We start from the raw sequence: 22155 nt of genomic DNA on the forward strand, positions 1-22155 counted from the left end.
CAAAGGATTGTGCTGAAAATCACTTAACTTCTTGAACATATGAGCATTCTTGAATCTAGATTTGTGGTGGTCTCCATTGGCTTTTGATGGCCCCTTCTCTTCTCTTACCATCAGCCTGTTTAGGAAAGTAAAATTGTCTAGCAGTTAAACAACTTACAGATGTTTGGAAGGGGACCTTGTTTGCGTCTCTTAGTCCTTTTGGAATTGCTGTCCCAAGTCAGCCAATTCGTGGACAATTAGAAACCATTACTAGAATATATAGACAAAAGAGAAAAAAACTAAATTGATGACTAGTGGCCTTTCTGGATTTTGCATGGGCCAGTACAGCTGTTTTCAACTTTGGTCTGTTTCTTTCCATGGAATTCTTACTGGGGCGGGGGGGAGGACTCCCAGTGGCCCTTGGGCTACTGACCAATGGCAGAGTGTCCTTCCCATCACATAAGTTTAGCCTCTGATGGCTGTTTGTGCTGTCTACTGGGTCAAGCCAACCCTGCTTTTCCCTTTGTTCACCTTCCACACAGTGCCAATGTTCTAATTCTTTACAGGGCATCTCTGCCCTTCTGGGGATCATTCATCTTCCTGTCAATTGCTTCCTATTTTGTGCATTTGTTGATGGTGCTACAGATGTCTGGAGAATGCTGCAGAATTGCACTTTGGCTACAATATTACAAGCAATCTCTTGCCTTTATTTCCCAAGTATTTCTACGCTTCAGTGGTTAGTTAAAAGGGGAAAAAACAGCCAATCATGGCACAAGCCAGTGTGAAAGTTGCAGATTCCATTTAGAAGACCTGCCCTTCCATTGTACATACATACGCAGCAGTGGTTTAGGAGGTTAAGAGCTCATGTATCTAATCTGGAGGAACCGGGTTTGATTCTCCGCTCTGCCACCTGAGCTGTGGAGGCTTATCTGGGGAATTCAGATTAGCCTGTACACTCCCACACACGCCAGCTGGGTGACCTTGGGCTAGTCACAGCTTCTCAGAGCTCTCTCAGCCCCACCTACCTCACAGGGTGTTTGTTGTGAGAGGGGAAGGGCAAGGAGATTGTAAGCCCCTTTGAGTCTCCTGCAGGAGAGAAAGGGGGGATATAAATCCAAACTCTTCTTCTTCTTCTATAAACGGTGAAGGGAAAGCGTTCTGCACCTATTTAGAGGAGCTCCGGTGCTTGCCATCATTCATACATACCAGGATTTTTTAAAAAGGAGAACAATCTGTTGTTATTCACATACATTACAATAATAATAACATTCAAGTCACAATAGACTTATGATTGATAGGGTTTTTCAGGGCAAGAAATGAGCAGAGGTGGTGTCCCAGTGGCTTCTCTCCACTTAGCACCACCAGCCTTCCTTGGTGGCCTCCCATAAGGTTGCAAGGTCTCTCCTGACTACCAGCTGGGGATTGGGGGTAGGGGGAGGTAAAGCTGCCAGAGCCGGGCTGAGAAACTTTGGATGTTTGGGGATGGAGCCTGGGGAGAACAGGGACCAAAGTGAGGTATAATGCTGTAGAATCCACACTTCAAAGCCTCCCCTTTCTCCAGGGGAACTGATCTTTGTAGTCTCGAGATGAGCTGTATTTCCCGTTCCCACCTGGAGTCTGGCATCACTATGCCAACCCTTATTAGCTTCCTAACTGCTCAGACCTTTGGCTTCTGATCAGATATATACAGGGTTATAATTAATCCTCAGAAATAACCTCAAGGGTAGTCTTACTGGCACTACTCCAGACTAGGTCCTGGCCTCAGCAAGTGGTCTCCATGTATTATTTTTTCCTCAGCATTGATCCCTGCATCTATTTGGATGTGTAGACATGCTCAGGGATAACACCGCCAGCCAGCCACCCTAGACAGGTCCCATCACGCAGTGGTTTCATGACCAAAACCTATAAGCTTCCTCGTATCTCCCCTGAACCCAATACGAGCAATGCACATGTGCAAGAAAGGACGAGAAATCACTGATGCCACACAGAGAACACGTGGAGCAACACTGCTGGGAGGGGGAGTTACAAAGGAGGGTTGGGTTCCGTCCGATGGGGAAGAGGGCTACGTACACGTGTCAACTGTCTTCGTGCGAAAAGGGAAGGTCCCACCACAGGTAATGCTTGCGGGGCCCTCGCAGAGTGCACATAGGACGCTGGCCCCGTCCGTGAGGACTGTAGGCGGGCGCCGTCTGTCTCTGCCCGGAGCGGGGGTGGGGGGCAAATGCCTCCCCGTTGCATCCGCAAGCAACGTGAATCGCGCCTGTTCGCTCCCGGGAGGCGCAGTTACACCCCCGGAGCCAGCCTGGCGTTCACGTGCCCGACAGCTGCGTTTTCAGGGGCATGCTCCGTGGCCATTGGCCGGATGGGAAAGTTCGAGGCGCGCCCATTGGCTGCAGCGCGGCTTCCTCCCTTGCGGGAGAGTTCGCGATGGAACGAGCATTCTTAAGAAGTAACCAGAGCGCCCCGTGCACCCGCCGGGTCAGGAGCTGAGCCAGCCGGGGAGGTTGCGGGGGGGCCAGCCTGAGCGGGTCGGGAGCCTGCACGGTCCTGCCTTGGGGGGGCCTTTGGAAGAGGTGGGGGCTCCGGACACCCAGGTAAGGGGCGTGGAGTTGGAGGAAGCTGCATCAGGTGTCCTCTCCTCCTTCTGTCCCTCCTCTCCGGTCATCTTTCCCTGCTGGCGTTTGCTTCCGAGGTCGTCCTTGAAGCGAGCCAAGGCAGCGCAATGCATTTTCGGCCAGGACCAGCTTGCAGTCCACTTGAGGTTTGCAAATCTGCATCGGAACTATTTGCAATTCGGCATTGCTCGGAAAGAGTTTTCTCTTTTGCTGTTTGCTGTTGCCGGGCTAGGGAGGGGGAGTTCCATTGATTGGGTGCTAAACCGAGTCAGACTTTTCTGCGCCCATTGCAAACTATGGATTTAGATCCGCATAAATCTGTTTAGGATCGCGCTGTGCGCGTAAGATATGGCCCATTCGGTTTACTGAAGCCATAAGATTGTCTTTGATATCTAATCGGATCTGTTAATGTTTTATCTGATGTTTGAGGAGGCACCTGCTGATTAGGCTCTTCCTAGTCTTTTGGACTGTTCCTCCCATGCAGTCTTTAAACACATCGGCACTTTGGGTTTTTTCCCCCGAGACCACGAGGACTAGAAACTATTTTTTCTTAACGGGAAGAATTCGCACCCTGCTTTCTTCGGATATTGGTTGCAACTCTGTAGCCTGTCAATTCCTGTGCATGTTTGCTCCGAGGTAAATCACTGGGAGTTATTCCCAAATCAGCCTGTTTGGAACCTTGTCTCCTCATTTTTATTTCTAGAGAGGACACCCCCTTTTCTGGACAAGAGGAGTGTGATGGTTGGGGTGACTACATAAGATCTTGTTTCCTGAGAGATTGGAAGATGGTTTCCATTGGCACATGGATGTCTGTGTGTTAGGTCCCGATCCTTGAATTAATAAACGGACTCTGGAATGTTTGTCATGTCAGTGGCATTTATTGGAAAGGAAACAAAGCACCCAGCTTGCAAGAAGCCAGTTCTAGCGAACCTGGCTTTTGCCATCCCCTTTATTCAGAAACAGTCCTCCTTCCCAGTTTCCCAAAGAATGTGAGAGTTACTTGGAGCCTAAGTGCCCCAAGGTCAGCGACAGGTAGCCATAACGCCACCTGGCCCCTACCCCACGAAGCAACAGAAACATCCCATTTCCCATGGGAGTAGAAAGTATCAGGGATAAGCTTCATTATCTACCAAGCGTGTGAAACCATAAAAGAAAGGTCAAGGAAAGAATGTTCCATTACAGCAGTGGTAACATATAGCAGGCTAATACATCTATCTAGATTCTAGAAGCAGTAACATTGAAAGGAATGCATCTCAATCACCCGTCCATATATTATGTAGCCATTACATGGAGTTAGGAATGCATCTCAATCAACTAGGTGCCATGCCTGACACTGTGGGGCATCTTTGGCATTTGCTTGGAGCAGATCTCTTATTCGCCCATCTGTGTCTTGTTTTAGGTGGTGACTCCTGGCAACAGCTGTGTGATGGGAAATCTTGATGTGTTCCTGCTCTGCTAGGAATATCTTAAAGCATCTCTCTGGCTGACTGCTTGCGTCCTTATGAGGTAAGTAAAATTTAACACTACTTTTTTTTTTAACAATGAGAGAACATCCCATAATCTTGCTTATGTGAATTATCTCAACAAGCCATGGCAGGATTTAGAAAAGCCAAGACCCATGGCTACGCCACCATGTTTCATTGATTTTCTGCTGCAGTCTGTTCTCCTGAAGAATTCTTCAAACTCTAGCTTGGTGAAATCCTGTAAATTCTGTTTCAGATGCATATTTACCCTCTTAACATTATTGGTAATTACAATCTATAGAATTTCCATAGCCCCTAAAAGAGGTTCTTGTCAGGTGGTTAGAGTGTTGCGCTAGAATCTAGGAGACCCTGGTTCAAATCCCACTTTGCCATGGAAGCTTGCTGTGTGACCTTGGGTCAGTCACATGCTCTCGACCTAACCTACCTCACAGGGTTGTTGTGAGGAAGAAGTGGGGACAGGGAGAGTGCTGTAAGCCACTTTGAGCCCCCTTTGAGGAGAAAACTGTGATGCAAACAAATGCATGTTAGGAAATGGCATACCCATGGTCATACAATGAGTAATAACCATACACAGTTTTCATCACAGTGCTGTACATCTGCACATGGTTTGTACTCAAATTACTGGCAGCTGTTCACTTCTATTTATTCTGTTTCCATAAATCATCTCTAAGAAGGTGTCTATTCCATACAAATCTTTGCCTGTCATTCCCTCCATATTCTAGCATCCCACTGTGCCTTCAGATACATAACTTAATTAAAAATTTCATTTTCTTGTTAAAAGACTGCAGATTCCTGACCAGGGTCTCAGTGTCCTGGGAAGAAGAAATGAATATTAAAATTAATTTAAGGGCAGCAATCCAGTGCACATTTATCCAGCTCCACTGAACACAGTGGGATTTGCCTATGAGTGCAAGAGTGTGCACAGTTCGTCTGTGTATAGTACCGGTATGAACATGCCCCATTTGGCTGACTCACTGTTTCCCAAGACCTTATTTCAAGTGTCCAGGTACTTGGGTGGATTTGATTTAAATCAAATAGATTCAAATCACTAATCAGTAAAACTTGATTTAAATCATGGTTTTCGACATAAAATACTCACTCCTGCTGGTACAATCTTAATATTTAGAAGCAGATGAAGCTTTCATTTTTAGAATAATAGCTTTTTAGATTAGTTTTACAGTTGTAACAAGTATTGCTGATTTGTTTATACTGTTAGAAATCCATAGACAGTTCATCTCACAATAATTTCATAATTACCTATCTCCAGTTTCTTTCAGGCTACCAGACCTTGCATTTATTTGCTGCAGTGTTTGCATTTTGCATGCATACCTGTCTACCCATAGGTAAAGGAACTTCATCAAAATATTTCCAAACTGGGTCACTTTATTAGCACCTGCTGCCGTTAAAGATTTTCTCCTCTAGGGAGAGAATAATATTATAAACCATAAGCTGTACACATAAGTATTCCAAGTCTTGTGGAGTGTTCTGCTCAAAAGGTTTCACTTTCATTTTTGCTATTTCTCCTCCCTCCTCACACTTAGCTCCTTGTGCAGATCTGTTCCACTCCAAACAAACTTCTATTCACTGAACTTCTTGAAACAGATCACTTAAGAGTTAAGGGGTTGATTCTATGTGCATAGATTTGCAAAGGATCAGTGGGCTTGACGTCTTCTTCTTTGAATGTTTATTTTATAACATTTCTACTGTAAGGAAGAGGCATGTTATCTCTGCAGGCACAAATTCACAATTCTGAGAACTTCAAAACCAAGCATCTGTGATAGTATCTGAACAGACTTGTGTTTCTCCAGATACCAGGGTCCAGCATCCCATCAGTTTCAATGGCCAATTGGCCATGCTGACAGAGGCTGATGGGAATTGTAGTTCCTGAACATCTGGAGAGCCGCAGGTTCCCTACCCCTGTTCTAGATGGAAAAACTGATGAAAATAATCTTACAGAAACTTCTGAAGAGCATGACATTGTGAATGGAATTAATTTACCAAGCAATATTAACATTGCATGAATGAACATTGCAGTCTTATGCTACTGAATTAAAAACTAATCCTTTGGACTAGAAAACTGTTTAAACTATCTCTACATAGATTTTTCCTCAGAAAGCCAATTTTTTTAAAAAAACAAGTAATTGATTTTTATCTACATTGCCAGGTACTGGTGGGTTTTTTGGGGGGTGGGGTGAGGATGTATTTTTGAAGTCTCTAGGTGTCTCTTGGAAGTCCTTATGTACTAGGTGCATCTACCCTTCCTGGCCTTGACGTTTTGCATTACAGGCTGCCAACACAGGGTGGAGAGTTTTCCTCTTTTTTTTAGTGAAATCAATAAAATAAACATTTAACTTTAAAACGAGGCCAAGTAATTCAGCTGAAATTACCTAACTCCTGGTAGATCATAACGTGCTTAAGATTGAATGCTAAGTGAGAAATAGAAAGCTTTATATGCTATCTAAATATCTCTTGTATGTAAGCAGTCTTCATGTACACTTTGACTTTTAAAAGCAATTGCAGAGGAATGCACAGTTGGAGACCAACAAATTAGAGCCCCACAAGATGGCCACCATGGTATAGTAGTTAAGAGCAAGTGGACTCTCATCTAGAGAACTAGGTTCGATTATCCTCTCTTCCACATGAAGCCTGCTGGGTGAACTTCTCTCAGAACTGTCTCAGCCCCACATACCTTAGAACCGTGGTGGCGAACCTATGTCACTCCAGATGTTCATGGACTACAATTCCCATCAGCCCCTGCCAGCATGGCCAATTGGATATCAATCCAAAGCTCTTCTTCTATAAGCTTTCAAGAGTCAAAGCTCCCCTTATCAGATGTTTTATTTATGTTATTTATAATCTGCCTTTCTCCCAGGGGCTCAAGTCAGATTATGTAGATTGAGTCAGCACAGTCAACAAATGAGACATTCAGTAACTCATGCATTAGGATTTTAGAGGACTGAAACCACCAGAAAGAACAGAGCATGTGTTCACTCGATACATTAAGCGGTACAAAAATGGCATAATAAAATCCTACTTACAACAAGCTTAATAATAAGTAAGGATCCTACTTTCAAGGAAACACAAGTAGGAATGGAGATCCCTCCTTATATCTCAGTAGAGGTTGCAAATAAGGGACCCTCCTCTTAGCAATATCCCTCCCACCTTCTGACATGCTGGTTTCTAGGGTGCCACTAGGCTCAAAACTAGCTCTTCTACTGTAGACCAATACGGCTACCCTCTTGAAACAATTCCTGGGGAACCTTTTTGTTAGCAACTCCTGGCCTTTCCCTGTGTTATCCCTACATCAAAAGATTCCAGAGAGCTACTGCCTCTGTATATAGAGGGGCTATTCAGTTTTCACTAGTGTTTACCTTCGTGCCCTGTAAGCATTGTTGGAAAAACAAAAAGAACGCAGGATGGTCAAATTCAGAAAAGCACTTAGGCTTGTGATGGCTTCAGGGGTCTACTCAGACATTCTTTTTTAATCTTTCCTAGCCCATGAATATCCTCTAGTCTTTACTTGACCTAGTTGCATAGATTTCTGTTAAAGTGCAAAATTCTTACTAAATATGTAGTCCTAATGATGTTTGGCTTTCTGGCCAATGCTTGCATTCCGCTGGTGGTCGGGGCCTCACACTTATGCCGCCCAAATGATGGTGTAAATCCATTCTGGCCAATGGGGACTTCTCAGCAGCAGGGAAGCTTTTTTGCTTTTCAAGCTGCTGGGAATCCTCCATGAGAGTGGCAGTTTGGCACTGCTTCGGCACCGCGGCCAGGTGACCAGCCTCTTGGGTGGGGCTGCCTGTCTGTTATAGCAAAATAAAAGTGGATAACATTTAGCTCAGTATCAGCTTTTGTGAGTCACTGCTCAGTTCCTCTGATACACGGAGGGAAATCAAACTGGGAAATCTCTTTAAAGGGATGGTTACGAGAGGGAGAGGATGAGGCAGGGAGGTGGGCATGAATTTTATCCTGAGCCTTTCAAGTGTAAATTCTCTGTGTAAACTAGAGAAGAATATGGGGTTATAAACAGATAAGCTATTCCACAATGAAAAGCCGTCTACAGAATAGGCCCAGGAACTGATTGTTCTGACTGCAGACGAAACTAACTTCTATGAATGCAATTTCCTTGGCTAAAGGATAAAATGAATATATCGGAATGGTGATCTTTTCTGCACAAGATGTTATTAGATTACGGACTCAGAGGCACCTAACCTGTGCTGTGTATGGATGGCAAATGCAGGGGCTCATTTCTGCGTGTGTAGGAGTTGGGGCAAAGCAGAAGTTCTCCTGGTTATTGAAACGGTGCATTCCTATGCAGAGTTACTCCAGTTAAAACCAGTCAATTTTAATAAAGCGTTATCTTGTCAAGGAAGAAATAGATATGGGTTTTTCTTTGTTCATTGGATTTGTAGTCTGCCCTTCCCCATCAAGACGAGCTCAGAGCAGCTCACAGCAACCAATTTCTACAATGGAAAGACAGACTATACAATTTAATTCCAACTCTTAAAATTCACAGGTTTCTAGTGCCCTAAACCATTCAATAATAGAAGACCAATCAGAGGGAGGGAATAAATCAGAGAACAGAGATAATAAGGAAATGCCTAAAAGAAAAATAAGAGAAACACACAATGGGAAATGGGAAAAGAAAGAGGGAAGGAGGAGGCCAGCTAAGATGGACATCATCACTGTCTCTACCATAGAACATCTCCATCATACAACTCTGTGGAACTGAAATCCTGGAGGGCCTGGGGCTCATTTGAAGGATCATTTCATCAGGGCAGGGCTAGAGCCAAAAAGGCTCTGGCCATGGTTGTGGCTAGCCAGATATTTTTCAGGCCAGGGGCCACCATAAGTTGTTAATTGATGAGCGTAAGAGCAGCAGTGGCGTAGGAGGTTAAGAGCTCGTGCATCTAATCTGGAGGAACTGGGTTTGATTCCCAGCTCTGCCGCTTGAGTTGTGGAGGCTTATCTGGGGAATTCAGATTAGCCTGTACACTCCCACACACACCAGCTGGGTGACCTTGGGCGAGTCACAGCTTCTCGGAGCTCTCTCAGCCCCACCCACCTCACAGGGTGTTTGTTGTGAGGGGGGAAGGGCAAGGATATTGTAAGCCCCTTTGAGTCTCCTGCAGGATAGAAAGGGGGGATATAAATCCAAACTCTTCTTCTTCTTCTTCTTTAGGGGGTATATTGAGAGAGGCGGTCTTGCAAATACAAAGGTCCCAGACTGTTTAGGGCTTTAAAGGTTCACACCAGAACTTTGACCCTGATCCAGTATTCCACCTGGGGCCAGTACAGCTGATGGAGTACCAGTTAGATATGCACTCTCCATGGTGTCCTTGAGAGGACCTGGGCAGCTGCATTCTGGACCAACTGAAGTTTCCAAAGAGGTCTCAAGTGTAGCCCTGCATAGAGCCAGTTACAGTAATCTAGTCTGGATGTGACCATTGAATGGATCGCCGTGTTTAGATTGGGAAGAGACAGGAAGGGTACCAGTTGTGTAACTTGGTGAAGATGGAAGAACAGTGTGCTGCCAGTAGGCAGGGGCATGGCTGGGTCTGACCCTGCAGGGCCAAATGGGTGGCAAGCACAAGCGTGGTCAGGTCACAGTCCAATGGGTCAAGGCAGGCGGAAGGCAAGGCATACTCAGGTCTCAGTCCATTAGGTCAAGTCACGGAAAAACCATGAGGCAGGCTGTGAATCAATGAAGAACCAGGCACACAGCAGTGACAGTTAGCACACTTGTTGCACGCAGGCAGAAGCAAGCTTACAGCAAGCCTTATATAGAGAGCCTTGTTCAAGGGGCTGGGATTTTGCAGGGAGTTACTCCTCATCAGATGCTGTGACTTCTAACTCCCATACCTTGCTGCCAGACGAGCACTCCTTCTGTGCTTCTGCAGTAGCAGCCTCTGCTACTGCCTCCTATTTACAGCTGACTCATCACTGGGTTCCCTGGAGGATCTGCAGGCTCCTCCACCTGTAGATCATCAGGCAAGGAAGGGCTGGGCATTGGCTCTGCTGCCTGGTGTTCCTCAGGAGCAGCCAACTCTGTCTGCACTATATCCTTAGGTTCTGTCTCAGAGTCCTCTGTGTCCTAGTATGTCCCCAGGGGCTGGCTCATGAAAACAGAGGCAAAAAGGGGCAAAAAAACCCAGCAACCCCAATTTTCCGAAGTTAAGCAAATTGTGACACTGGGAGGGTCCCCTCACTATCCAAATGTTAGGCAGGTTGTGACCACCTTTTCTGGGGTGGCCCCTGATTGGTGATTGCCCTCTTCAAAGACTGTCTCCTCTCCTATTTTTTCTAAGTGTCTGCTTAACAGTTCCTATTCAGGGTTAGTTTTTAAAAACCATGTATTTTATCATGGGTTGTTTCTTTATATTTGATGTTTTTATTTTTTGTAAGTTACCCTTAAATATTCCTTTAAAGTAGAGAGGCAGGAAATAAAAGTTGTATAAGATAAAAAAGACAACCCAAACAGACCGTAGACATAAATAGCATGCACCAAATTCAAATCCAGTATCTCCTTAAAGACCAAAAGATTTCCAGAGCGGTAATCTTTTAAGAGTCAGCACTTCCTTCATCAGACAGGACTGAAATATAGGTCATGTACAAATTTTCTTGCAGTCTTACAGAAAGGAAGCTAAAGTTGCATTATTGGGATAGGAATGTTACCTTAGTGTCTGAATGAATCAGGATCAGGTAAGGCACCAACATTTTCTATGTCCTTAAAATATCTTGTCAGTCACAAAAGATCTCAAGTTGATGTTGCCATCTTATTTGATACTGTTCAGACTATCAGTGCCTTATCTGTGCCTCAGAACAGTCGTTCATAACTGGGAGTACATACACTGCTAGTATACACTGCCAGTGAGACACAGAAGTACTCTAGGGGAGACATAAGGTTTTCATAGCAATTGCTAAGATGTCTCTCCCCCTCAGTCCTCATATTCATCTGTGAGTGTGATGCTATCCCCAAGGAATTATCCATCTGTAACTTTTTGCCTTGCTGGTAATAACCTTGGACATGCAACTTCTCTTCCTCTTCTTTTCCCACTGTCCACCAGCAGGTATGCAGACCCTACCTGCAAGTGGTATCCATTGTGTAATTTTGATGCCGTTAAAATGTACTGTAAATGAGAACTGTAATAACAGGCCTTCAGGCAGTCAGAAGTCCCATCACCTGCTACTAAGACCTTGGTTCTGGAGATTCAAATGCTTTCTGCTCTACCTTCAAGCGATGGGGCATCCCTCGATCAGGGATATCTTGTTGACAATTTTTCCAGGGAATCCCACTCCTCCCTTGTTCAAAAAACACTGTCCAAATTGGTTCTTGGATCAGGGTGATCTTGACCCATTAGTCCTGCCACACAGAGTCTTCTGGAATAATCTCTACTGTGCTGGAACTGAATTGTGAAGGACAGGTGGACAGCAGAAGGCTAGGTGGAACTGGGAGAGGTTTTGGCTCATCCACAATGTGAATCCCAAATCTGTCAAAGGTAATTTATCTGGTTACTTCATCTCTGTGCCTGTTGGTCAGAATTACATAAAGTTGAATCATCTGTGTGTGCACTGTTAGGCAGTTATTTGTTGACCTCAAATTACATGTTGTTCTTGGGCTCGTAAAAATCTATTATATATTCCAGCATCTGGAGTTCCCTGATAGTTTAGATGTGTTTGGCTTCAGTTTACACCCTGATTCTTTTGGTAATCTTCAAAAGATTATCAAATAGTTGATACAGTTTTGCATTCCTGAGCATATTGAATTAAAAGCAGTGAGCCAGCTGCTAGGGTGACCTCCCAGTTAGCCACTGTGCATTGAGGAATCCTGTCTAGTAATATCATCCCCATCTTGAAGTCTAACCTTAAAGATGTAAAACTTTGGGAAATTTTGAAGCAATTGGGATGGTATTCCATTTTTTCCACCAAGATTTAGTGACAAAATAATACAGTTGTTGGAAGGAAGTTAAAATGTATACAATCCTTGCTTTCTTATAAACTTATTTTATTGCTTTAGCAATACCAGATGCATAATGGAATATAAAATTGTGCTTTTATGTTCAAATAATTTACAAGTATAAATACCTGCAGGAATAATCCTAACTTAAGCAGGTCTATGCAGAAATAAATCTCATTTTATTTAATGGGGCTAATTCCCAGAAAAGTTTTTTTAGGAATGAATTTCTGTAAACAAAACTGAAAATATTCCTTATACTTGAGAGAGAGCTACTATACTCTGCGCTGTGCCTTTATGGAGGAAAACTGTTAGTTCTGGAGACAGTAGTGGTTAAGAACTGTGATCAGCCAACTAATTAACCAGGCCACAGCTAATCCTCAGTAACCGTGGCTTCCTCCAGGTATGGTCACAAAACCTGAGCATCTCCAATATACCACATCTCCCTCATTCGGTTTTTATTTTTTTTCAATAATATGTCTGGTAATACCTTTCATGGTGAGCTACCCTTCCTCTGTCTTGCTCACTTGATCCCTGACCTCAGTCATGATATCATGTTGGGATGTGCCCAGATGTCCACTTCTGGTGAACCTGTCTCCTGGCTGTTGCTGGACAGTATGGGGTGCTCAAGGCTCTGATCTGCCCCCTGTTTCATCAGGTTGTTGCTCAGAAGCTTGTTTGTTGCTCTGAGTCTGCATGTGTAATGGGAGTCTTTTGGGGGTAAGCAGCAGCACCACGTATCACACTCTGTGCGACTTTTATCACATGGCCACCTAAAAAGTAGGAACAGAAAGACTTGAATTTGGCGGTTAGGAAGTGGGAAGGGACTGACATCATACTGATGCCATTATGTTAGGTAACACACTAGCATTCACCAAAAACTCTGTGGCTAAAGCATAGAGTCTTAAGATAATTCTAGAACCATAATTCCTAAAGCTCCCCCTCCCCTGGTGAGTCTCTTGCCAGTTGCCAGCCTCGGGCTGGTAACCTCGGTAAGAAAGAACAAACATTGAAATAATTAAAAGAAACTTCTGAGGTTGACAAAATAAAGTCTACTTTGTGAGTAGAAACATACTGCAATTCTATGCAGACTTATTCCATTTTAAGCCCATTGATTTCAATTATCTTACAATGGAGCAACTCTGCACAGGATTACACTGACTGTCTCGTACAATCGCAGTATGACTAGCAGTAAGTATATTTCGATATCATTAAACTATAACTTTTGAAAGTGTTGAATTTTTTAATAGTGTGCCAGCACTGTTATTACATTAATTATGGGCAAAATGATCAAATGCGATGAATTCCTTTGAAAATAGCACTTTATAATTACACTAGTTGCAGGCATTATTATGTCATGCTGTAAATTCTTGTGATGAAAAGTTTGGGCTATGTGTTTTGAGTGAGTTAAACCTTGTCTTTAACTGCATTTCATTCATTGCACAAGAAAAAATGTCATAAGTCTAGGAATGAATGAAAGTATTTTTTTCTTCCCTCAGTTCTCCCCAAATTTCTAATTTTTTTTCCCACTGGGAAAATTACCAGAAGGTCTTGGGGCAAGGAGAGAGCAATCCCACCTACCCACCCCCACCGGGCCTTCACTTTTCTCCTTACTTTTATAAATGCATTCTGCTGAAAATGCATTTTTTTTTCAGACTTTGGCTTCTACACCACTGATGTTCATCTGAGTTGTAGAATATTCAAAACCAAATTCTGGGCAAACACTGAAGTATTAGTTGCTTGTGTTAGTTCAGCAGTGCTTGGCTCTAATTTAATCCTTCATGCCCCAACAGGCCTCAGAAGTAGTCTGACACACAGCAGGAATTTGGCAGTTTTCCCAATGATTGGGCCTTGTTTACTTTTGCGGGCATGAGGGGGTGTCATTTTAACTTCTTTTTTTACCATTCATACTCTGGTCTCTTTCTGGCCAGTATGACTGACAAGAACCAAAAAGGGAAGCAAATTCCACTGTGTCCACCTTTTTTACGTCTTGAGATTTAATTTAAAATCCACACACACACACACACACACACACACACACACACACACACACACACACACACACACACACACACACACACAGAGAGAGAGAGAGAGAGAGAGAGAGAGAGAGAGAGAGAGAGAAAAGGGGGGGACTGTCATTTCTTTTGTTAACCTCAGACATATTTCTTAGTGTACATTATGAGAGCTGTGACTTTTCAAAGTGTCTCAACGTTTATGACCTCTAAACCGACCCTGTGCAGTGCGTGTCTGCCGTGGCTTCCTTTTCCCCGAAAAGTCAAGAAGTCATTTCTGTCCTCGATAGCTGCTGCTTATTTGACCATCGCTTCCTGTTTCTGCACACACACCGAGAGAGTTTACGGCCTTTGAGGGTGTGGAGAGATAGCTGCGGAAGGAGAAATGCTAGCAGAGAGAACTTGAGTCACCCATGTTTCAGTAGCAGTGGATACCGTCTGTGGGTTTACTTCCTAACTCCTTGGGAAGAGAGAAAAGAATGCCGCAGACTAGGATACGATCTGGATCCAGCTGCCTCTGGGTTTCAGGGTGAGCGTGCGGAGGAAGTGTTCTTCTCTGCTTCTCGTTTTGTCTACATGACTGTGGGTGCTGGCTGGTAACTGGAGAACTGGTGTTCCTTGGGAAGAATGCTTTGTTAACTTCTTTTTTAAAATCCAAGTTGGCTTCAGTTGAGAGGGGTGGTTTGGGATTAACAATAGATGTGAAATGTTAGGGAGGAGAAGGAATGCTGTTCTGTATTTTCTCTGTTCAACTTCCATGTTATCATTAGGCTCGGGAAAATTAATGGAACTGACAGCGCTGTCCTAAACAAAGTTTCGTCGTTCTAAGCCTAGTGATGTGATTTCACTTTTTAAAGGGTGTAGCTCTGCTGAGGGCTGCATTAGTTGTATGGCTTTGCTCAGCTTGGCTGATACCGTCCAGATGGGTTTCAATTACCAATTTAAATAATCATTTACCGCCTCAGAAGAAATATATATATTGCACATACTCCTGTCTCGTCACCTTGTAATTGAGGTACTGGTCTGTATTGTTCCATGTGTATGCATAATAACGGGTCATTATAGCAATTAAAAAATAGTTGCACAACTAAAGAGATCCCTTTTATATTTACCAGTAGGAATAGCCCAGACTAACCCAAGCTTGCTAGTGCTTGGAAGCCAAGCGGGGTCAACCATGGTTAGTTCTTGACTAGGAGACCTCTGAAAAAGTCTAGCACTACTATACAGAGGTAAACAATGGCAAACCACCTATGCTCATGTCTTGCCTTGAAAACCCCATGAGGGCTCGCTGTAAGCCAATTGTGACTTGACAACAAACTATACTCCGATAAAGATGTTAGTGCGGTCAGTTGAGGAGCAGCAGTTGAGAAAATGTTATGCTTTTGCATTAGAATATAGTCTTGAACATGTATGAGAATTAACATTCATTTTTATGTGCTGCCTTTGTCAAAACTATTATTTTCTGCATTATTTAACAGGGTACTTTGGTACAAGAGCATTTATAGTTCATTGAACAACTATCATCAAACTTCCAAACGGGTGGCGGGCTGGGTAGGCACTAGGACCCAGGTGAGCGTTCTTCAACAAAGAAGGTCCGGCATGTTGAGTTCTGTGGCAGAGGAATATCAACCCTACTAACATCTTTTTCTGAGACAGGCTACACTATTATTATAATTCCAAACTTTTTGGTAAAATAAAACCCATAACCCTTTACACTATAGAATTACACCTTCTTCAGAGCAAAGAGGGTAAATTATAGCCAGACACAAGTCCCTGAATTCAATCTGCACGCTTTTGAGGGTGTATAGCAAGATCGCATACTCTAATGCTTTTTGAAAGCAAAATCTCATTGTTTAACATGAGAAGAAAGCCGGAAGTAGCTGTGTTATTTGACTGGAAGAGCTATAAATACTCATAATTGTCATGCTAATAAAATAGAAAACATTACCTACAATATTGTGCTTAATCATATTCAATTTCCGGACTCCAATTACCTTTTGATATAGAAAAATAAGTTTTAGCTGGATATGTTTTGAAGACGTGTTCATTTCTTTAAAAGCTATCCTTTTTATTTCTAATCTGTATTTCTCAGCCAGTCTCAAGATGGATTATTCAGCATAAGTCAGTGCAGTCAGCAAGATGAGACAGCTATAAGCGATGTGATAGGAGTAGGTTTTAAGTATTGCAGTATTTTAAATAAATATGCATACAATAAACCAGCTACAATGGCTAAGCGTGTACAAAAATGTTTCTGAAGGCAACAGACCTTTTAAGTCTGTCAGCTATATTCAACAGGTGTAGGCTTTATTCCACTGTTCTCTCCCAACAGGAACTCAAATCAGCTTACATAGTTTTTCTCTTGTCCATTTTATCCTCATAACAACCCTATTTGGGTAGGTTAGGTTGCAATCATGTGACTGGCCCAAAGTCACCCAGCAAGCTTTTGTGCCATAGTGGGGATTTGAACCAGGGTTTCTTAGATCCTAGTTTGACACTCAAACTTCTACACCAGATTTCTTTAAAATGCACATTTCAAAGTATTTTCTGAAATCATAATTTGGCCTTCAAAAATGTGCATTATACATTTCTTGTGCATTATACTGAGGTTTTGCATCCAAACATACAAAGTGTAAATGTGACAAAATTTGAGTTGTACTTGTACAATACGCATGTCTATACTTGTTAGAGAGCTGGGCCTAGCTCATTGGTGAATGTACGCAATTTGGGTTTGCTATTGCATGCTGGGTGAAAAAGAAGAGTAGATTTTATACCCTGCTTTTCTCTGCTTTAAAGAGTTATCAAATATCTTCTTATCACCTTCCCCTCCCCACAACAGAGATCTTGCGAAGTAGGTGGGGCTGAGAGCATTCTGAGAGAACTGTGATTTGCCCAAGATTACCCAGCAGATTTAATGTGGAGGAGTGATGACTCTAACCCAGTTCTCCAGATTAGAGTCCGCCACTCATAACCTTAACACCTACGCCCAGTGATAACTTATTGCCCTTATTTCTTTTTTCCCCAGAATACTGGACTCCACTCCTCACAAGCCCACAATGGCAGTGGATGTAGCGATGCAGTTGTACCTGCGCTCACCCTCTTTCCGAAGGGATGGTTTTGCTTACAAAATTGCTCCGAAGCCCAAGAAACCTTTGCGGCCATGTATCCATTTGAGCACCATGAAAGAATTAAATGATCTGGGAGCAGAAGTAAAAAATCTACAGAGTGCCAGAGTGAAAAAGCGGGTGACCTTCGCAGACAACAGGGGCTTGGCTTTAACAATGGTGAAGGTGTTCTCCGAGTTTGATGACCCGTTGGATATTCCGTTAAACATCACGGAACTAATAGACAACATTGTGGGCCTGACGACGGCAGACAGAGACGATTTTGTCTTAGATTTTGTGCAGCCTTCTGCTGATTATTTGGACTTCCGAAATCGACTCCAGGCAGACTATGTCTGCCTCGAGAACTGTGTGTTGAAAGATAAAGCCATTTCAGGCACTGTGAAAGTCAGGAACATTACATTTGAGAAGACCGTGAAGATCCGGATGACATTCGATACCTGGAAAACCTTCACGGACTATCCATGCCAGTATGTCAAAGACACATATGCAGGTTCAGATAAGGACACCTTCTCTTTTGAGATCAACTTGCCAGAGAGAGTTCCACCCCACGAAAGGATGGAGTTTGCGGTGCATTACGAAAGCGATGGAAAAGTGTATTGGGATAGCAACAAAGGTCTGAATTACAGAATCATTCGAGCCGAACTCAAATCTGCTCGAGAGATTTCCCACCCTCAGGGGGAATCTGGTTTTGGGATTGCCTTTGACCAGTTTGGAAGCCCCAGGTGTTCCTATGGGTTATTTCCCGAATGGCCAAGTTATTCGGGGTATGAAAAACGTGGGCCTTATTACTGAATGAAATACGGGGTATGTGTATTTAACATACAAGATTTTTTTACAGAAAAAAAAATCATTGGAATTTTCTGTGATGTCACAGTTGCCAAAGGTGTGTATCTACAGAAAGTAAAATGAAAGTGACTCATAAAATGCCTGCCTGCAGGTGGGCTGTTGTCACATAGAACAGCTGGAAGAAAGGGGAGAGGTGATTCATGTTTGGGAACACTGCCCATGGTCTCCCGTTCAACATAAATTTCTTCCATTCAAGCACTGCTTTACTTTTGGATTGGCACAAGGTACGTTGCAGTATTGCAAGCTGATCTTGGAGGAAGGCTTGTGTTCTCTTGCCTTATGGAGATGCCTTTGGCCGCACCCGGTGAGAAATCGCAGAGAAGCAGCCTGCGGGTTGGAAGATGGGAGCGGAGTGTCCAAACTGGGTTGCCGAACCATGGGAGACCAAGCCTTTTTTTTGCGTGCAAAATAGAAGGGACTGCAATTGCTATTAGAAATGGAATATGATGACTGTGCTTTTTTCCCATGTTAGGAAATGCTTTCGTTTCCCAGGGAAGATACCAGGGTGCTTACTCACCATTCTGCCTGCATTTCTGACTTTGAAAAAGAGCCAAGTGTATTTCTTCCTTTGTGATAGCGAAGGTGGAGGCGTCTTTCTGTAAAACCGTCACATCATCGTGTCGCTTCAGAGGAATTGTGTAGCTTCAGAGGATACGATTTTTAAGCCTAGAAGAAAGCTTTTTGCTTTAATGTGCCTTGACAAATTTCATTTTATAGGGTTGGAGGGAGGGCAAGAAGAATCAAGTTTTCCATTTTTGTAAAAAAAAAAACCCTGTAAATTTCCGTGCCACCATCCTATTTAAATTTACTCTTCCCCCTCCCCCGTGCATGGCATGGTAGGTACCCTTTTTTGCTTAGAGTTTTGTTTTTCTTTTATGATCATTTTATGAATGTTTCTACAGTGGTTACAAATTGGATCCTTGTTACTGACAGGACATTGAATAAAGATTATTGGTTGCATAAAAGACATTTTGTTACATCGGATTTCACACATTCACACCCCCACTGCTTAGTCACAGACAACAGAAATGACTGGGTAGAGGTTAAAAACAGCTAAGAATGTGAGAGCTAGTCTTTGCAAGTCAAAATACCCTGTCCCCCTCCTTGCAAAAGCTGCCAAAATTCCAGACTTCCTCTTTCTTAAACTACATAAACAGTTTGCCATTGGCAGATTATTCCGGTAGCACCTTCCATCTTTCCATTCAGCCAAATATGAAGCTTTCCTCCAATGGAAGAACCTCTTAAGCTAGCAGATAGTATCCGACTTGGCTGAGTGGAAAGGTAGGATAAAAGCCGATGTTTCCCAATTCAGCAGGGCTCTTCATTCCCACCCTTCTCTTATTGTGATTTATAGAACACCAATGGAATCTTCAGCAATGCAAACTCCTGGAAATCTCAACTTGCCATTTCAGTTCTTTGAACATTGTAACGAGGACATAGCATATGTGTCCGACCCCAAGCAAATTATTTTGTGACCCATAAAGAACAAAATTAACTGGTGGAATGCGAGAGTGTCACTGTAATGATGTTCTGTAAATAATGTTGCATGAGATTTGTCTTGCTATCCCTAGATAGTTAAATGTGTCTAAGTCCGCTGAAATCAGTGTCCTCAGAAGGGAGTTAACTCTGTTGAAGATGACAGTTTGAGTCTCTTGATATCTGGTGACAAAATAGCAATCCTGTGTGGTGCGCAGAAGTGTCTGGCATGCAAACAATGGCCAAGAAGGTGTGGCCAGCCTACAAACTAGGGTGCAAACAGCACGCTACCTTATACTTGCGCGCAGGAAAGGTTCTGATCTGTGGCTGCAAAAGAACTGCAGCTGGTCTTTCAACAAAAATCAAGAAGCAGCTTTTCTGTGTCTCTGAAGACCAGGTCCTCAGTTCAGTTTATTTGCTGGGAACTCAGGCCCCTTCCGCACACGCAGAATAATGCGTTTTCAAACCACTTTCACAACTGTTTGCAAGTGGATTTTGCTATTCCGCACAGCTTCAAAGAGCACTGAAAGCAGTTTGAAAGTGCATTATTCTGCATGTGCGGAAGCAGCCTCAGAGTCACAACTGGCATAGTAATAGAGCTGCACACTAGAAATAGTGATGCAGGAACACAAGTGGCCTTCATTCCTAGTGTTTTAAAATAAGCACATCCCTCCAGAGGGTTCTTAGCTTGGGCTAAATCTAGAGATTCTTAGCTGGGAAATAATGCCCAGCTCTTTCCTGCCTTGGCCAAACATGAAAGACTATGGGGGACAAAGAATTCCAGCAAGCCATTTCCAGCAGGCCACTTATACGGCATGAAGGAATTTTAACATGGGTAGAATCCTATGAACCGAAATACTCAAAAAGGAGAAAGTTTGAGATGGGTGGGAGTTTATTAAAAGTGAGAGATTGAAGACACAATCGTAAATTATTCCAGTGAGCTGGAAAAATGGGATGAACACATCGAAGCCAGTGTGGCACCATAAACAGCTTTCTGAAGATCTGGGAATTTTAAAAGGCCCACTTAGGAAATGGAAGGAGGACTAAATCACCAAGGATGAATTTAAACATCCAGTGATTGTACGGAGAGTGTTAAGAGAAGGTGAAGCTCAGCGTGAGCTCAGGCTAGTGAGAGATGTTGGAAGCACAACAAAGAACACAGCAGAAGACTGCATGAAGACTCAAGAAGGTCTGGAAAACTGGGCTAAAACGAATAAAATTAATTTCAGCAGAGATAAATGTCAAGTTTTGCATTAGGTAGGAAAAAAATCAAATGCATAATTATAGCATAGGGGAGACTTGCCTTGGCCGCACTACATGCAAAAAAGGGTATAAGAGTCAGGGATGTGATGCAATAGCTACAAAGGCGAATGGGATTTGGTGCTGCATTGCTAGACGAATACTGTCCAGGTCACACAGCAAAATAATGCAATTTGAGCATTTTGCTTCTGAGTGAAAGTGATGTGTTCAGAAATGCAAGAGCATTGCCAGTGTGGGCTGTTCCTAACAACACCCCTGAGATTTTGATGCAGCGATGTTCGTTCATTGAGAAAGTTGATTAACCGATAAAGCAATCCTGCATGCTTTGATTCAAGGCTATCTGAACTTCACTAACCCAAGTTTTCTTGGTAGATCCTACACAATAGGATTATGTATGAGACCTAGACTGGGAGCAGAAGTAAAAGGGGTTGAAATTTTGTCTCTAGGAATGCCAGCAGAACTGGGAACATTAACAAACAGGTGGATTTAATTATAAAAATTCCAGTGCCTTCCACAAATCTGTTCTCCTGAGGGTCTTCTGTCAGGTATAAGTTGCTTTCTCTGCTAGTCTATGGGAGTCTTTTCAGGTGACTTGAGGACAGAAGCTTTAACATTGTTCTTAACTTGAAATTATTCTGAATTGTGCCTTCATTTTTTACAAGCTCATGCAGACTTTGGCATGGTGGGTCTCTTGAAAAATGCGGGAGCCTTGGTTATAGGTTATGTCTGAGGGGTAGGTATGTGTGTATGTATGTGGCTTGCTAGGCAGTGGATGCGAATAAGATTGTGAAGTGGAAACCAGGAACAGTTTCCCTAAATTTTCCTTACATGACAGCCTCTTCCCCCCTTTCCTGTTTTAAAGGCAACTTCTTGGATTTTGTCTGTCTTGCCAATGTGAATGTAACCGAAGAATTGTTATTCTCATTTTACACCTCTGAGTACCTTGCATGTTTTTAATATTTTGTACACCGTTGAAAAATGCACTTTATTAATCACAATGGATTTATTTTCTGGAGTATTTTCTGTAATGGCTTTTGGTTTTTATCGGATGGCAAAAAGCAATAAATATTGAACAAACGATAGAGTCTCCTTGCATCTTGGCATATCATTTCATGAGGGGCTTGAAGGTAGTGAATCTTGGGTGGGACTGTATGGAAATAAACCTTATGAAGCAATTGTATGAGATTTTCTAGGTCAGGGGTCTACAACCTGCGGCTCTCCAGATGTTCATGAACTACAATTGGCCATGCTGGCAGGGGCTGATGGGAATTGTAGTTCATGAACATCTGGAGAGCCGCAGGTTGCAGACCCCTGTTCTAGGTCTTCCCAAGTTTACTCAAGAGTAATTGAGTACATGAAGCTGACTTCTCAGACCACGGGTTATTGTTGTCTGCTCAGACT

At 43.1% G+C, this 22155-nt stretch overlaps 1 protein-coding gene across 5 annotated transcripts; it reads left to right on the forward strand.

The window, feature by feature from the left end:
* Positions 1 to 2073: 2073 nt before the first annotated feature.
* PPP1R3B (protein phosphatase 1 regulatory subunit 3B) lies at positions 2074 to 21834 on the forward strand. Of its 5 annotated transcripts, none has more exons than XM_048504063.1 (3): positions 2074 to 2093; positions 3994 to 4100; positions 17073 to 21834. In XM_048504063.1, the coding sequence occupies exons 2-3, from the start codon at positions 4096 to 4098 to the stop codon at positions 17962 to 17964; spliced, it is 897 nt and encodes a 298-aa protein (XP_048360020.1). In that variant the 5' UTR covers positions 2074 to 2093; positions 3994 to 4095; the 3' UTR covers positions 17965 to 21834. The 5 variants fall into 5 exon arrangements, with proteins under 5 accessions (XP_048360020.1, XP_048360019.1, XP_048360018.1 ...); XM_048504062.1 differs by lacking the exon at positions 2074 to 2093 and adding an exon at positions 2526 to 2573; XM_048504061.1 differs by lacking the exon at positions 2074 to 2093 and adding an exon at positions 2626 to 2740.
* Positions 21835 to 22155: the final 321 nt, after the last annotated feature.

This window comes from Sphaerodactylus townsendi, linkage group LG07 (assembly GCF_021028975.2).
Source record: "Sphaerodactylus townsendi isolate TG3544 linkage group LG07, MPM_Stown_v2.3, whole genome shotgun sequence".
Classification (NCBI taxonomy): Eukaryota; Metazoa; Chordata; class Lepidosauria; order Squamata; family Sphaerodactylidae; genus Sphaerodactylus; species Sphaerodactylus townsendi.

Coding starts and splice junctions, on each gene's coding strand:
- PPP1R3B (XM_048504059.1), top strand. CDS start 14,530: ATGCCGCAGACTAGGATACGATCTGGATCCAGCTGCCTCTGGGTTTCA. Junction 14,580..17,072: donor AGCTGCCTCTGGGTTTCAGG/GTGAGCGTGCGG, acceptor TTTTTTCCCCAG/AATACTGGACTCCACTCCTC.